Source organism: Lineus longissimus, chromosome 3 (assembly GCF_910592395.1).
Source record: "Lineus longissimus chromosome 3, tnLinLong1.2, whole genome shotgun sequence".
In the NCBI taxonomy this organism is placed as follows: Eukaryota; Metazoa; Nemertea; class Pilidiophora; order Heteronemertea; family Lineidae; genus Lineus; species Lineus longissimus.
In genome coordinates, this window is record NC_088310.1 from 298,649 (window position 1) to 315,264 (window position 16,616).

At 42.3% G+C, this 16,616-nt stretch overlaps 3 protein-coding genes across 6 annotated transcripts; 1 reads left to right on the forward strand and 2 right to left on the reverse strand.

Annotated features, from left to right (window-relative positions):
- Positions 1-40: 40 nt before the first annotated feature.
- Positions 41-6,365, reverse strand: LOC135485161 (calmodulin-like). Its single transcript, XM_064766936.1, has 6 exons — positions 6,226-6,365; positions 5,686-5,860; positions 5,041-5,286; positions 2,049-2,192; positions 1,573-1,818; positions 41-970 (listed from the first exon to the last, which is right to left on the reverse strand). Exons 1-6 carry the CDS (start codon positions 6,226-6,228, stop codon positions 936-938), a joined length of 849 nt encoding a protein of 282 aa, XP_064623006.1. The 5' UTR covers positions 6,229-6,365; the 3' UTR covers positions 41-935.
- On the reverse strand, positions 6,363-9,628 carry LOC135485152 (calmodulin-A-like). Of its 3 annotated transcripts, none has more exons than XM_064766925.1 (5): positions 9,541-9,628; positions 8,331-8,520; positions 7,599-7,747; positions 7,279-7,375; positions 6,363-6,878 (listed from the first exon to the last, which is right to left on the reverse strand). In XM_064766925.1, the coding sequence occupies exons 2-5, from the start codon at positions 8,494-8,496 to the stop codon at positions 6,832-6,834; spliced, it is 459 nt and encodes a 152-aa protein (XP_064622995.1). In that variant the 5' UTR covers positions 8,497-8,520; positions 9,541-9,628; the 3' UTR covers positions 6,363-6,831. The 3 variants fall into 3 exon arrangements, with proteins under 3 accessions (XP_064622995.1, XP_064622993.1, XP_064622992.1); XM_064766923.1 differs by lacking the exon at positions 9,541-9,628 and adding an exon at positions 9,345-9,468; XM_064766922.1 differs by lacking the exon at positions 9,541-9,628 and adding an exon at positions 8,810-8,873.
- An 850-nt stretch (positions 9,629-10,478) lies between these two features.
- LOC135485141 (acid phosphatase type 7-like) lies at positions 10,479-15,639 on the forward strand. 2 transcript variants are annotated; one of them, XR_010446530.1, is made up of 11 exons: positions 10,479-10,863; positions 11,354-11,551; positions 11,825-12,033; positions 12,388-12,485; positions 12,872-12,943; positions 13,139-13,253; positions 13,516-13,638; positions 13,969-14,166; positions 14,371-14,508; positions 15,041-15,321; positions 15,412-15,639. XR_010446530.1 is itself a non-coding variant. In XM_064766909.1 (10 exons), exons 1-10 carry the CDS (start codon positions 10,755-10,757, stop codon positions 15,260-15,262), a joined length of 1,482 nt encoding a protein of 493 aa, XP_064622979.1. In that variant the 5' UTR covers positions 10,479-10,754; the 3' UTR covers positions 15,263-15,639. The 2 variants fall into 2 exon arrangements, 1 of the variants encoding a protein (XP_064622979.1); XM_064766909.1 differs by having other exon boundaries at positions 15,041-15,639.
- The last annotated feature ends 977 nt before the right edge of the window (positions 15,640-16,616 follow it).

Consider the following 16,616-nt stretch of genomic DNA (forward strand, 5'->3'; position numbering starts at 1 on the left):
TTCAATACCTTTTAAGCACAAAATGACAGAATTACAGAACTCCTTTCATAAATCGTTTTTTTTCTATCTTTTAATATTTCTGGGTACGAACATCGTAGCTCCTTCGAAGTTCCTCACAGACAATGTACGATAACGAATAGAGATGAAAAACACAGGGGGCGAAATAGCTTACATTTATACGTTCAACTCTGACAGGCGCAGTCGGTGAGAGCTGAGTAGGGGTTACACGAGTCCAGAGTTTCCGTCGTTCGATACTTTAGGGGAGATTCAGGGATGATTACTATTTCGTATTTGGATCAAAATCGTCTCTCCCGGTTCAGCAATGCCGAAAAGTGCACTGTCATTACCCGGTCCACCGAAACTTCAATCAAAACAACGACTTGTGATCTATCTCAAAATGAGAATATGTTTGTGGGTCGGAAGTCGTAGCAATCGAGTATATAAACGTGTCCCGCATGTGGTGCTTCAGGCAGGTTTAATACATTCGACAAGGACGGATTGCTTGCCTTTGACCCGAACCATAACATGCTGCTTCCAAAGAAAAACTTCACAGGCTAATATGTCCTGAAGTCTATACAGAAAATTGTTGATACAGAATCTTCATAGTAGATTTATATAGGTTTTTCTATGTAGATTTTGTAAAGGAAAAGCTATTTAAATCGATATATGTTTTGATTTTGCTTCATTATACACTTTACATTATAGACATATAACTTTTAAATTCAATATAATCTATAAAGAGTCGGCGAAGTTCTATGGATATTTTGTATTTAACACTTTTTCCTTTAAAACAATTTTGATAGATTTTTTTACAGAACGTTTTGACTGTTTCTTAACTCTGTGGTCGTATGTTTAATTTGTACAATAACGCAATAAATAAGGTTGTTCTTTGAAGAGTCCATGTCTTCGTCTCATGTCCATGTCCATGATCAACTTCATTTGCCTTGCGGAGTCATCATTTTCACAAATTCTGGAAAATAAAATGAAACGTTCTGATGAAACATGTCACGTGAACGAAATTCGTCATAAATCTGGTAAAAACTATTCTGCTTTATAGTTTGACATCAACAACTGTTTGGCTTCTCATCCGCCTACATTCACGCTGTAACACCAGCCTAACCTTTCAGTAGGACTCAGATGAACTGCTCAGTCAGTACCATACACGTACACTGCTGCTAACACCTCAGAAGCATTACCGACCAGTACCCTCTTAAACACAAGGGTGGAGTATGGGGCGTGTGAGGCAGAGAGACCCGCCTAGAATCTCACGCCGACTGTGGGTTCGAGCCAGGGAAGTCTGAAGCCAATACACAGCTCCGTCTCCCTGCTGTTTAAAGAGTCAATCGTTACATGAGACATATCACTTTTGTTCAGGAACGCTCTTCACTTTTATTATAGAACTTCTCACTGCTGCTGTGCAAGTACATGAAATACTGTGGGAATCAAATCAATTCAATGCTTTTCTTATACACCAATGTCGTGCACAACTACATATGCAGTCAGTTTGTTTCCTCTGACACAGCCGCTCCTCAATCGTGTTTTCCGAAAACTAAAGCTTAGACTTTTAATTACCCTCATAGTCGACCTGTCCATCGCCATCAATGTCAGCTTCCCGCATCATTGAGTCTAATTCATCGTCCGTCAACGGCTCCCCTAAACTAGCCATGACTTGCTTCAACTCGGACCGTGAGATATAGCCATCTCCATCCTTATCAAACACACGGAATGCTTCTCTAAGTTCTTCATCTTGGTCGGCTAGAGACACTGACCGCTTAAGCATCATTTGTAGGAACTCTTCGAAATCAATCTTGCCATTGCCTGCAAAGACAAAACCATTATACAGGGAACAGGATGGTACATGTAGCATGATCTACCAGAGAGAAAGAGAAAGTCAAACAAGAGTTTCGGTCGTCTGGCGGACGGGGGTGCTCGGCTATGAAGACAAAGAAATTGGTTACCCTGGACGTTCCGAAGTTTGCAATAACTACTTCGCTTACTAACATGAGTATCTCCGAATAATTTCAGATCAATTGTCGATGTAATCTTACCATCCTCATCAACCTCGTGTATCATGTCCTTCAGTTCATCGTTTGTGGGATTTTGACCTAGTCTCCGCATCACCGTCCCAAGCTCCTCACACGTGATCGAACCATCCTTGTCCATATCGAAATAATCGAAGGCGTTTTTAAGCTCTTCCCTGTGTTCGTCACTCGACTCTTTCACGTTCGCCTAGAAAAAAGCAATACAGTTTGGATGATTGTTTGAGGTGATCAGTTTGTTAAGGTTCAGGTTAAACAGTGGCACCATCAGTGGTTTTTGATATCTCATTCACCGGGTAAGAGAACATGCTCTCCTTCTACCGCAATGAGAGCCCACCGAATGAGTCGGCTCAGCCATTGGCCACTTGACAACCATCAATCTAACAAAAGCAACTATGGTTCATCCAACTTATCGTTAGAGTTAGCATCAAATTTCACAAATAACAAATTTCATCAGTCGAAGAAAGTCCTGCTTCAGTGGTTTCATTGAACGCCACACAGTCTGATGAAATGCAGTGTACCTGTGTCATTGGCAACATTAGTAAAGGTTCATGTGTACTTTAGTGGCAGTTTGACACACGTCTACGAATCATGTCCAACTGACTCGTTGAGTCACAGCATATATGTAACCGCCGCAATCAGAGCCACAGTTTGCCCTCAGCCAGTTCCGGTTGATTACCTCTTTGATCTGATGATATTTCATTACGAAAACTACAGTGCACGTGTATCGGACATAGAGGCTACTTGAATTGAATGTAAAACCTATTGAGACTATCATTGTTGTTATGAGTGCTGCATTACAAAACGGTAGAGATATTATAAACGTTTAATGAAAGGAATGCTAAGATATTATCAGTTTTAATCCAGCTATACTATAGAAATAGTGTTTGTAAATATTGGTTGTGATCCAGCATGTCCGTGAAAGAAATACTGCCACTGTTTGTAAGATTCGGTTAGGAAATCAAACGATCGAATGACGAATCTCCCTTCTTCAATCCTTCTTTATTTGATCATCAGCATAACCCATTCTCCACAACCGATTTCAACAAAGTCTCGGAAGTTGATAGTAAGATGATGGATATCAACGGACACTAGATTGATAGGCGCTTGATGTGTCTAATGTCCCTTATTCTTGCATCTGTTACAGGCATTAGAGGTTAAGAGACAGCACAGTAAGACATGATCAATCATATCGAAATGAATTTGATATTAAGCTAAATGCCAGGCATCCCCGATCGCAATTCGGTCGGCGGTGTGGTTGGTCGTCATCAGTCAATCGGTCCAGCATTGGCAATTGCAGCGTTGCCGCTACCGAAACATATTGAGTTTGTCCATCAGTTAGAAATAGTCTCATTTTAATGGCAGCAACATCGCAAGTTGCAGTCGCTGCGGTGGAGCCAATCAAATCAACTTTCGCTTCGGCTTCCCTGGTAAAAGTTTTACACTGAACCGATAAAGTGCTAAATACCAAATGCATTGTCAGTTGTCGCCATTCCTTACTCAACAACTGTAGAAGTCATTTTGGAGCAAGTTGGGGCAAAGCACTGATGTGCTTAAGATATCGAAGCAAGGGTGTAGCCTTCACAGGTGACTAGCATATCCTAAATGCGCGACATGGCGAAACGCAAACAAATTCACTTTCTTCAATTGATCATTTGGTATTAGTAACAAGTAGTAAGCAACTATCAATGATATTAAGAGAAAACATCATGCTTACCATTTTCGATAATGTTTACTCCTGCTGGTGAATCTCCTCTCGTGTCTCTCGTTCACGGCATGTGGCCCTCGTCTTATAAACTTATATACATTGAATTCCAACCACCGACTCTTGCCAGGAAAATATCGTGACAAAGGAAGACTGTGAAATAGGACATAAGGTTTAGTTTGTTCTACGAGCCGTTACAATCTATATATGTTGACAATTCAACGCTTTGTGATGTCAAGACCTGAATGAATGTCCCGTGTCTTCGCGGGAGGTTAGACCCATGAAAAGTATACAACTTTCGTGATATCAAGGCATCATAACCTCAACTGAAGCATCTAATATCCTTATGTTGGCTACACAATAGCCTTTATGATTATTATTAATAAGTGCACATGTGCTATTCGTATTCATTTCCAACAACGCCAATAGAAATGGTGGAATTCATTGGTGAAATTAATTTGCCTATTTGAACCAGGTGAAATTACAATTTCATCGATTGTATAAAGAATGAGCTGAAAGTGGCTGCATAACATACAGCTGTAGTGTGGGAAAATGTATCAATTGAAGAAGTAATGTAACCATTCCAGGGACTCACCGGTCTTGCCAGTGAAACAGTAAATAAACAACATAAAAAAGAATTGTACATTGAGGTTTATTCTCGAAAGTCGTGTGCGGGCCCGAACAAGCTTATCTTTTGTAATGTTGTTTTAAAAAAACTATAAAACACTCTGATTTGGCAGACTGACTACCGGGTATATATCAAGCAGACAGCCAATTGAGGAATGTCCAAACTTCGGCGTTTAATACGCGACGGAATCCGATGTTTTAGTTCCCCCTGGATCTTCCTCGTGCAAACATATCAGCACGTTGACGTTGCGAGTTATCTCCATTGCATCATTGCGAGGAATTCTGCAAAAGGGAAGGAATTCAGGTTTACTCAAAGTGAACCTTAATGAATCCTGGAAAGATATGTCTATGTGTCTTGATCATAGAAGTCATTATGACTATTCGATGGTTTCTTTTATTCTTAGGCCACCAATAGTCCGAATGAGGAGTTTCATGTCCTTGTTAACTCACAGTCACTTACTCTCAGTTTTCATTCAAGTACACCATATAGTAACCGAGCTACATGTAACGTTTTAGTGGTAAAGGTATTTAGGATGACAAGTCCTGCTGAGTTGATAAGTAAAAGCTGTTCCGAAAGGTCAATACTCAGTGTACTTGGCAAAAGATGAGTAGGAATTATGCTGACACTTGACTTTGAAAGATGACCTCGACCCTGAGGTGACTTCTCACCTTCATAGTTAACCAGTCCATCTTTATCCGTATCAGCCTCTTTGATCATCTCCTGGGCATCCTCGTTAGTAACCTCGTCCCCTAACACCTCTTGTATGACATGCACTATTTTCCGTGCATCTATATAGCCTGTACCGTCCGTGTCGAACACGCGGAATGCACGTATGATCTCGTCGACTGGGTCTACGGGCTTGTCGCGCCGGCACATCATTTGGAGAAACTCAGGGAAGTCTATCGTACCATTACCTGCAGCATGATGTGATGGAAACAATAAGGTTCAGCAGTGTTATGGACTTGCATGGAGGTTCTCGAGAACGGATTATGCACGAATAGTATGTGAATTGAAAATGACATGGCCAGAGTCGTATTGTCACATGTGCTGTTTATTCTGGTTGTCTTGAGGTTTGAGCTTCAGCACCACGCAATTCCAAGAGTAGGGTGACAGCATCTACAGTACCAACAGGTTTACAGTAAGCAGGCAATACCAGACATATGTGACCATAGACGTATTTGACTTCGCAATATCGCCTTAAATATCATTCACAACCCGACCATCCCCACACATGTAACCGAGTTCATTGAACGTGATGTGGCTGTCCAGGAGTCTCCAACCCGGCCAACCGCCATCCACTCAGCACTACCTACCGTCCACGTCGACCTCGTTGATCATGTCCTGTATCTCAGCTTCTGATGGGTTCTGTCCCAGCGAATTCATCACGGACCCCAATTCATTGAACGTAATGTGGCCGTCCAGGTCGAGATCAAACACATTGAAGACCTTACGCAGTTCTTCAACCTGATCAGGTCTCAAAAGGTCGGACTGTTGGGGTAAAGAAGAGAAGTGTCAGCGATGGGGATAGGGGACCTCAGTTACCCGGACTGAACAAAACAGTGCCAACTCTTGGCAGTGATCTTCTACAGCGATGGGGAGAGGGCACCTCAGTTACCCGGACTGAACAAAACAGTGCCGACTCTTGGCAGTGATCTTCTACAGCGATGGGGAGAGGGCACCTCAGTTACCCGGACTGAACAAAACAGTCCCGACTCTTGGCAGTGATCCCACTCAGTATGTGTTCTGCTAAATGTATTTCTCTGATGTCATCACCAAACACTGGGAGGCTGTGTCTGAGATGGAACAAGTGCTAACTATTCATTTCAACGTCAAACCTTTTGAATTCAACTTACCATCTTGATCTGAGGTACGATTATGTTTAGCGCTAGCCCACTCCTGCCTTTTCCTGTTCCCTTCTGATGGTTCTGTTGCCAATAAAAATCGAACTGAATTTTGATGTTTTACCAGCGAATATAACCAAAGAGTGTGGTAAACACACAACATATAGCCAACTGTTCACGTGCGGTGAATCTTTATTGGATATTCAAAAATGTCATGATATAGTAATACATAGAGGCTTGTCGTTGTTTATCTTTGACCACAGATCAACGTAGACTACAAAGAGAATGAACAGTTATGAACAGACACAAGGGGATGATCTGTGATGTGACCGATTGAACTGGATATATATCATATTTCGACAAAAGGACGATCTTTGCATTCGATTCATTTATATATATCTCCTGAATGGGGTAGCAAGTGTACACTTGGAATGATATGGTGTGTTCTGCTCCTAATGCCAAGTGGGTCGGTATGTTTCCTCGAGCTGCCGCCAGATGTTCTATAGTAGCTGAACCTATAATATGATGTAGTTCTTTCTAACATGGGCAGCCTGAGAAAGGCTTTCATACGAGCTACTGGAACGTGTTATGGCGGTCTTCCTCGACCTGGGGTCAATCCTAATCTGAGTATTGTCGTTTCTTCTCCATCATCAGGAAGTAGAACTCTGAAAGGAGGTTTAATCAACAGTCAGCTTTGGTGATGTTTAGTGTACTAGTCTTATCTTATACACACTTGTCATCTCGATGGCGGACGCTTAATAAGCTGAAGGTACTAATCGATAGATCCAACTAGACTTTGTTTCCAATAATCATGATATAACCGTTTAAAAGCTTTTCATCGTCTCTCCGATGGTTGCTGAATGTGAATAAAAATTCGTATTTCGTATTTTATTAGATGATTGATCAGCCCTACCTCAAGGCTGCAGCTCGAGTCTTGCTCAGATACATTTCCTCGGCTTCCCGGTTCTATTACGAAGCAGGAAATGCACGCCACCAAGAGCAGTTTGCCAAGTTCATTGGGTGGGTGGCAATGGTACACGGTATCTCCGTGTCCCTATACCTCACCTTCATAACAGACCTTGCCATCTCCATCTCGGTCAGCCTCCTTTATCATCTGAATGACCTCCGTTTTTGAAAGGGGTTCATTCAACATCATCATCACCTGGAAATACATGAGTTTCTGACAGTAGCAGTCTTTGTTACCAGCAGGTCTGGATCTGTTCTTCTACATCGACAACCTTCTCGTTCTCAGGCCCTCTTCTCTTACCATGTCCACACCGCCAGATACGTCTCAAACATTGTCCATGGCATTCCCGACCATACCTCTTCAGTAGGAGGTTTCCCCTCATGTAGCTTTATAGGTATGACTAAATAGACCAACCTACCTGTTGTAACTCTCCAGCACTTATGAAACCATCGTTATCCAGATCAAAGGCACCGAACACGTTTTTCAGGTCGTCATCATTGTAGGTGATCATTTGATTCCTCTGGGTCATCATCGTCACAAACTCGGGGAAGAATATCACACTTTTTCCTGCAAGTGCAGGGAATACCGTTAAGCAATTTGGTGTCGTCCAGGAGGAGCCATGAAGTCATATGCGGTTAAATGTGTGCAGGCGTGATCGACAGGCCAAGGTTGATACGTTTCCAAGCCAGAACCTCGATAGTGCTCAATCGTGTCATTCTATCTTATTCTTAAATCAGTATTGACTGACATAACGTTGTTCTTTGTGTGTTTTGGACAAACTGCGGCACTTTGGTGATCAAACCTTGTGAGACCCATGCTTACCAGTGCACCCCCCACCCCATCTTATCTCCTAAAGTACTCAATGACATTCTTATTCCAATGAATAATGCCATTACCCTCTTCTACCTCTTCCTCAGTGTTTGCCCTGCTCTTGGAGGCGTTAGTCTCGAGCTCCAGAGTGTATTCCTCCTCCAAGATGGGTTAAGCATTTATACGTGCCACTAACGGTTTCAGGCACTTTGGCCAGAGGTAGAGTCCACGCAAACTACTCGCGTTTTTCACTTGGTAGGGTCTTATGCTTGCGCTGGCATAGACACCAGATACAAGGAATCTTACTTTTACGTCACATTCGATGGACTGACGGTATTACCTTGTTCATCCTTACTGTTCGCCATCTGCTTCAGTTCCGTCAGAGTCACATGTTGCCCCAGCGTCCGCATGACCCCTCCCAGCTCATGGGCTGATATCGCTCCGTCACAGTCTTTGTCAAACATGTCGAAAACCTGGCTGTACTCGGCTATTCTCTCCTCGCCCATCTCCGCATCTTCTTGGAACTGTTCCTGGAAAATACAACCCCAAACCTACATTCGGATCGTTGATGAGTAGTTTTTTGCACCAAACCGTTGGTATCGCTTGCGGAGATCATCTACATAAAAATCTCTCCCGAGTCGGATGCTGATGGTGCTCTTGAAAGACACCCCATTCTGGTACTCGCTAACTATCAGATCTGGATCCATTGGAAAGTTCATGGTGTGTTTTCTATCACTTTTGAGGCAGGTGCAGGTCCTTACTCGGTTGATACAGTTTTGACGTCTACGATCTTACAAAGATTCCTGTGAATTTCCTTACCAATTCTTCGGGGAACGGCATCGTATATCTTTATCTGAGCCATGTAGATGTTAAAATGAACAGCCACATTTCCACATTTGATATATGGATATACATGTATTTCGGCAATCGTTTTTGGGTTCAAGGTATTTGACAATAGGATGGAGAGCGATATCAAATCAGCATATTCTCCATAAGATAATAGTTTGTGCAAATCACCTGCAGGATTTGCATTTCATTTATTGCACTTTACGCACGAGTAACGAGAAAATAGGAACTAGTGTACCTGTTGTCTTTGGCTGACGAGCATTGCTTTATAGTCAAATCTTGATGCTTTTGAGCAAAAAAATGCGGTGGATCAGAGGTTGAACATTTTGTTAAGCCTACAACACAAATTAAGGCAGGCCTGCGGCAATAATTGCTAGTGAAAATAACATGTCATGCACGTGTGATTGCTGTATGTTTGTGAGTGTCGTTTCGGTGTTGGCCTCTCAGGAGAGAGCGACTGAAGAAGATGGTCTGCACAGTGTTGCTTTGGGACATCGTTTGCACTTACCATTTTGCTTTCGAACGTGTTTCATCAACGATGGCAATGGTACGTTTCTTCTCTTTACTGTTGCGATCGTGGCTGAATGTCTTTATTTCATTACTGTCAGCCTGCTAATATCCAACTCTCAATTATTATCAAAAAATGGTCGTTAAGAATAAACCAATTTGAAAAGATTTCTATACAACAGACATTATCACCTTACCTGACTTTTTTTCTGTGATTTCTGAGCTATTGAATCAGAATGAGTAAAGGTGAATACGTGCACATTGATCAGACTACTGACTTATCTATCAAGTCTAAGAATCTCACCTGAGGCGAGAACGTCAGAGGTGTTCTGCATGACTGAACCCATTTCGTGATACTGTTATCGGGTATAAAGGCCTAAGCAAGCGGTAAATAGATCTTCATAGTACAGGCATAATCACAAACAAATTTGAATGGTGTCATATTTTGAAAGAAAGTGTTATTTTCTGCCCGGGTGTCGTCTGGTAGTTGATATTTAGCTTATTATAAAACACTTGATCTGATATACGAATCTTACCCATCCCGCTCGCTCGAATTTGGAGGAGAGGCTGTGAAGCCAGCGATAACAAATGACATAGCGACAACGAGGAAGCCTAATGCCAGACAGTATGCAACATCTAAACCAGTGTATCTGACCAGCCTTAAGGTGTCGCATCTCCATCTTTCTTTCTCTCAGAGAAAACAAACAACCATTTGGAGATTGGTGATACGTTGTGCACCACTCTCGATTGATGCACCACTCTCGATTGATGCACCACTCTCGATTGATGCACCACTCTCGATTGATGCCCCACGGACACCATACCCTGACCAGTCATAGTCGGCAATGGTTGGTCAACTTTGCCTTACTGATGGCAGCACTGACATCCATGTAATCGTCAGTAGTCATAGAAACTTCGTTATGTCCAAAAGTGGCCCGAAATAGGCCAGTGATCATTGTGTCAACAATGGCTATTGTATTCTATAATGGCTAGACCGTCTTCCTTCACAATGCACTTGAGTCTAAACATGCAGAGCGGTGACCTCTTTTTTAAAGAAAACTCTTCAGGTCACAACAAGCGAATAACAACAATATTAGTCATTCCTTCACAACCGGAAAGGCCTATTAATGAGTGTTATGTTGTCTGCACATAACTAGGCCTGACAATTATAGAACAATTACGCAATCTGTCAAGTACTTTAGTCTTGGCGTTTCATGGTATTGTACTGAATGTGCCAGTTAATAGCTCTTTCATTCCATATTGGAGTTCTATATTAGACATATGTCTACATTATCATACACATGTGCTGATAGAAAATATGGATTTTAAAATGATGAACGACATCAGCTGACTGGCGGTTCTCATGTTGTGAACTACTTCCGTGTTTATTGCGTGGTTATTTTTGTGAGATATGGGCTCCTCCTTCGTCGCCTGGTGCTTGCTCTGCTTGCTGACCGCCATCAGAGATGTTCAACCACAGGCTTTCTACCAACCGGAACAGATTCATCTTTCCTATGCAGGTAAGGTTAAAAATTCATATTTTCCTATCACAGTTCGCCATTGAACAGTAGAATTAATCAACAACTTGATGTCCGTATGAATGCATCATCAGCATGCAGTATCAGGTGTGCATTTATCAAGGTCAACATGTCAGTAATGCATCAATGCATTGCAACTTTGTTCGAGTAACACTGAACTTTTGCAGAGTTTTAAAGGCCTACAGACAGCGTATCTGAACCATCTCCTTCCCTTTCGTTTTGTTATAATTGGAGGTCTAGCTGTTGTTTTAAGGAATGTAATCTCACCGGCACGGCATTATCATATATCAGCATAATCTCCACTTTCATTCATTCGTGCATTACACCAAACCTGTCATGACTGTATAGATATGCATCTGGATGCACATTTGGAAGGCTGCGCCAATGACTGACAGCATAGATGCAATAGTTTGAAGCCATGAATAAAACAATATTATTTCGAAGCCTTCCCTACTTCGTTGTCATTTTGCAGCCAAACCGACCGAGATGGTGTTCACGTGGGTGACCTTCACTGACACAGGTTCCGTGGTAGAATATGGTCTCTCGTCTAGTCAGCTCGACATGTCAGCTAAAGGAGCATCTGAGGAGTTTAGAGACGGAGGCAAAGAGAAACGAATTATCTTCATGCACAGGGTCACTGTGACAGGATTGTCATCGGGACAAATGTACAGTACGTAGCCCATAGAGACGCACACAGTCAACGGATCGTAATCAATTGCTTTGAAACGTCAGCCCATTTGATGGGTCACTTTTTTCTTGAAGTAACTACCTGCGATTGAAAATACATTTTCCTGATTTGACGGAGACTGGTTTGTTTCCTTGATTATACCCAAAGCCTTCTTCTTGTGTTACTCATCATGTATATTCAGTTAAGGCTTATATTGTCTACTTTTGCTTTATTAAAAACCTCCTTTCAATAGTCAGGATTACCATCTGATTTCAGATTATCATGTGGGCAGCCCAAACGGCTGGAGCTCCCTCTATACATTCACAGCAATGAAGAATGGGACAGACTTCAGTACAACCTTTGCCCTCTACGGTGACCTTGGCAATGGTAATGGAAGGTCAATGGGGCTGCTGCAGAAGATGGCAGAGACGGGCAAGTTTGACTTCGTGGTTCACACTGGCGACTTTGCTTATGACATGCACGATGTAAGTAAAGGGAATGGGACAGGAATCCACACTTCGATATTCGAATGAGAGCTCTTTAGGAAAACATACATGTTATAACTGTTCACGTAACGTACCGAAGAAGGCGCAACTTGAAAGTATTATTGTTTAAGAACGCTTTGCCACTATGAAATTCCTTAAGTACAACAGGAAGATACGTCTCATAACACAATGTTTGCCCCACTAATGGATTGTGGGATAATCTTTTTACGGTCTTATCTAGGAAAGGCAATGTAAACCAATTAATATCATTGATACAGAAATTAAGTTCACAGATAGACAAAACGCACTTAAATGTTATTGTACTCAGTAGTATCAATAATTGCTTACTTCTAGGACAATGCGAGAAAGGGAGACCAGTTCATGCGTCAGATCGAGTCCATAGCAACCTATGTTCCTTACATGACCTGCGTTGGTAACCACGAAGCAGCTTAGTTAGTATCTAGAGTGTCCTCATTGTCTCAGCTCGTCACATGCTTTCCTGCCAGTTGGCATCGGTGTGATATTTGGGTTGTGACTTTGTCCAAAGATGACAGATTTGGGATGAATGGAAATAAGAATCTAACACCAAATGAATATCAATCCCTGCAACCATTTCGTCACCAAAATGATGATTTGTTATGACTTCCCATTTTCTGCAGGTTCACCTCGGCCTGGTATTGGGGAAAGGAACTTAAAATGCATTTTGATAGCCTACACAAATGAAATTCTAAGGTGTATTTGAATGTTGGAAAAAGATCTATTTGCGGTTTACATCTGACGACGAAGTTGCAGTAATTCTCGACATGACTGATGGTTTCTTCAACACTTCTTATTGCAGCAACTTCTCTAATTATAAATACCGCTTTACAATGCCTGATGCTGGCGGGGATGGACGTGGCTTATGGTACAGGTGAGTAGTCCAGTGTGGTTGATAACATGCATCATGCAAGCTAACAATCAGTGAGTACCTCACGCCATCTGCGCCTGGCACTCGTACGATTGAAACTGTTTATCAGTATAGCGTCAAGACAACGATCTCCCTGCAATTTTCACCCACTTTTCAAGATTAACAACGCTAAACTCGTGCTATTTTAATCTGTTTCAGTTACGATGTGGGACCCGTCCATTTCATAGCCTGGGACACGGAGGTTTACTATGAAAACCAGGGTCCTGATGACATTGTCGGGAAGCAATATGGATGGTTGGAGGAAGATTTGATAGTAAGTGGTGATCGTCGTCATTATCCTTAAGTGTTCCTGATTCACCCTGATGGCAACACGGTGGGCCATGTGTTGATCAGAGAGACCAAATCATGCTTTCATGATTATATCCTGTACACGAACAGATAAGAGTTTTGCCACATGTCTACGACCGTAAAGAGCAGCTGTGTCGTGTTTCCAATTCAAATAGGGCGTTGGTGAGTAAGTAATTTTATCAATGCTTCAGAAGGGATGTACATTTGATATGTTTGATTGTTTTCAGAAAGCCAACCGTAACCGAGAGATGCGTCCATGGATCATCACATACGGCCATCGACCAATGTACTGCAGCAATACCTTCAGCGGCCAGAAAGAATTGGACCATTGTATCAATCCTTCAAATCCAGTAGGTTCTTTCAAGCTACCTTCCTATATATACATGTAACTTCATCAAGCATTTCTTCACGGAATGTCTTCCTGTATCTGGATCGTGGTCTCCCAAGGTTTCGCAAGACCACATATTGCCCCAGTACAGATGGGCAGGCTGAGGCTTACTGATATCATAGCCATGGGGACAACACGATGCCAAGCAAAAGCTCGGCGGAGAAGAACGACACGACAAGGCAATCATTGCTTACAATCACCAAGATATCTTGGCACATAGCATGGTTTCTCTATACAAATACTTTGACCAACTGCCTTGATAGTTCTTCATACATTTCATATCAACTTTCAGATCCGGGTGGGCGATCCTTCTAAAGGATGGCAGGGTGTTGAAAATCTGTTTTATAAGTATGGCGTCGATGTGCAGGTGGCCGCTCATGAGCACTCCTACGAGAGGATGTGGCCTGTCTACAACATGAGGGTTTGTAATGGTAGCAGGGCCCCATACACAAACCCTAATGCCCCGGTCCATATCGTCACTGGATCCGCAGTAAGTTAGCCATTCGGTCTTTGTCTCATTTTCATCAAAATCTTGTTTCCTAAAGATGATCGAAATTCACCACAAGTGCTTGATTTTACATCAAGTCATGATTATCAAGATTGCAAAAACATTTTTGTTGTCGTTGACAACTGTTGATCTCCTGCCGGTATTATAGGCCGACATTCATTTACAAGAAAACGTTGCCTCTTTTAGGGTAACTCAGAGCACCAGTCCCCTTTCTTCCGTGTCCCCTGGGTGTGGAGTGCCAAGCGATCTGATGACTACGGATTCAACATAATCAAGGTTCACAACAAGACTCACATTAATATACAATTCCTCTCACAAAATAAGGTAGGCTAAATCATTCAGATAATGGAAATAGATACACATCTGGGGTGGCTACAATGAGAAAAATAAACGTAAATTCCAAAAGAAACACGTGGAAATACTTAGAAATAGAAACAATCAAATAAGCGCTGGCTACAGTAGCAGAGCAAAGAAGCAGCGAAGCTGAACAAGTGTTTCGATTTAGCAAGATACTGCAATATGGATCCACTGCATGCTTTCCAGCATCGTCCATGGCAGTCCTCTTCTGCATGTAATGTCCTCGTTGGCTGGAGTTACACATGGTTCACGTGGTCACTTGTCATGATTCACTTGTCACGAGTTTACTGAATTAGCCTTGAAAACACAACGAGAGGGTGAAGAGTGACCTCATGAATCGTATGTAACCCGCTCTTTGGAAATGACTTGTTCGTTCTTCATATCACGTATGAAATGTGAACAGTGTCAATGTGAAATTTGAACTCTCTATAATCGCAGCGCCAAGCAATTCACATGTATTTGTAAATGCATTTTCTTATGTGTATTCCTCTACTTTCAGGATGGTGCTATAATAGATGAGATCATGCTAATAAAAGATCAACACGGTGAAGACATATACACCTGTGGTGCGGGAATGGACACCGACTATGACGCGCGCAAGAAAAGCGAGTTCCAAAAAATTGTCAATTACTTCGAGTATAAGGCGAAGAAATTGAAGGAAAAAGAAAGACGAATGCAAATGGAAAATGACTTTTATTTTGAAGATTTTGAGCGATTATGATCGATAAAAATCATCGGCGTTGACAATGAAAATCACATTTACTGTTCGGGGTTCACTGCCTTGATTATACCGTTCGTTCGAGTTAAACTGAGACCGCGCAGTGCCTTTATCCATTGAGAGTCGTCACTACAGCAGGCCTGGTTCACTGCCTTGATAATACCGTTCGTTCGAGTTAAAATGAAAGACTGTAGAGACGATAACGAACTGATGCAAATTCTGTCACGGAGGAGTCTTGTATTGAATATGGCGTCGAGAACGAATATGATTTAATTAAGGCGCCATCTTTAAATAATGTGATAAGAATACTCCGGTGATCCTGTAACTGCTTTTTGATATGCATATTTGTAAGTGATAAATAAAGCACTTTAAATTGACAACGGGTTTGATTCCTCATTTAGTTTCTTCTTAATTTAACCAACCAGTAAGTTGAATAGTACAACGAAACGTTTCAAAACATGATCCATGACGACCAGGCCGAAGTCATTGCTGAATGAGATTGATGATAAGAATGATCGGCCGAACACTTCATCTTTCAATCAATCAAAAACAAATTGGAGAAAGTTTGGTGGTCAAGTGGATATTCTTGCCGTGTGAAGAATAACCTATAATCGTTGGTGGGTGACAAACTGTGTAGATGCGATTCAGCCGGTCTTGGCGAGTCTGTTTCACGATCACACAGGTCTCTAGCGGGCATAATCATTCTCCGTAGACGACGAAAGAGAGCACGTGAGCGGATGAGAAGGGCTCTCATCAAGAGGAGATGGTGGGTCCGCCCTTGGCTGGAGAGACATATTGAGCAAGGCTACTTTAATAACCTTATGGTTGAACTTGCTGATGAGGACATGGAATCATTCCAAAACTTCGCAAGAATGTTCCCTGCACAATTGGCAGAACTAGCGGAATGGGTGTCTCCATACATACAACGCACCAACACCACTTTTAGGCCATGTAACTGTGCCGCTGAGCGATCCTCTGTCCAAAACTCCACGGTCGCCATGATTATGATTATGTACTAAATGCAACCACCTGATTGGTTATTGCAGGCCAGTCTGGTGGTAAATGCTGGCCACATTGCAAGACCCGACAATGCGATTACGTTGTTAGACCGTTCACATGTAACAACCCGACTACGACTCAGTCGCCCGAGACTGGATGAATTCAGTCTTCCAAGACTGGGTCTCGCGACAGCCTACGACTGCCTATGACTAGTTGTGAAGGCGTCCACATTACCCGACCCAATCGTCAGTCTTGAGTCGTCATGAGTCGGGTCAATCTGAAATCGTGTCGTGGGACAAGGGCCTGTTCAATATTGTTCTATACGCATGCACCGGATTGGTCGGTCATAAGTAAATAA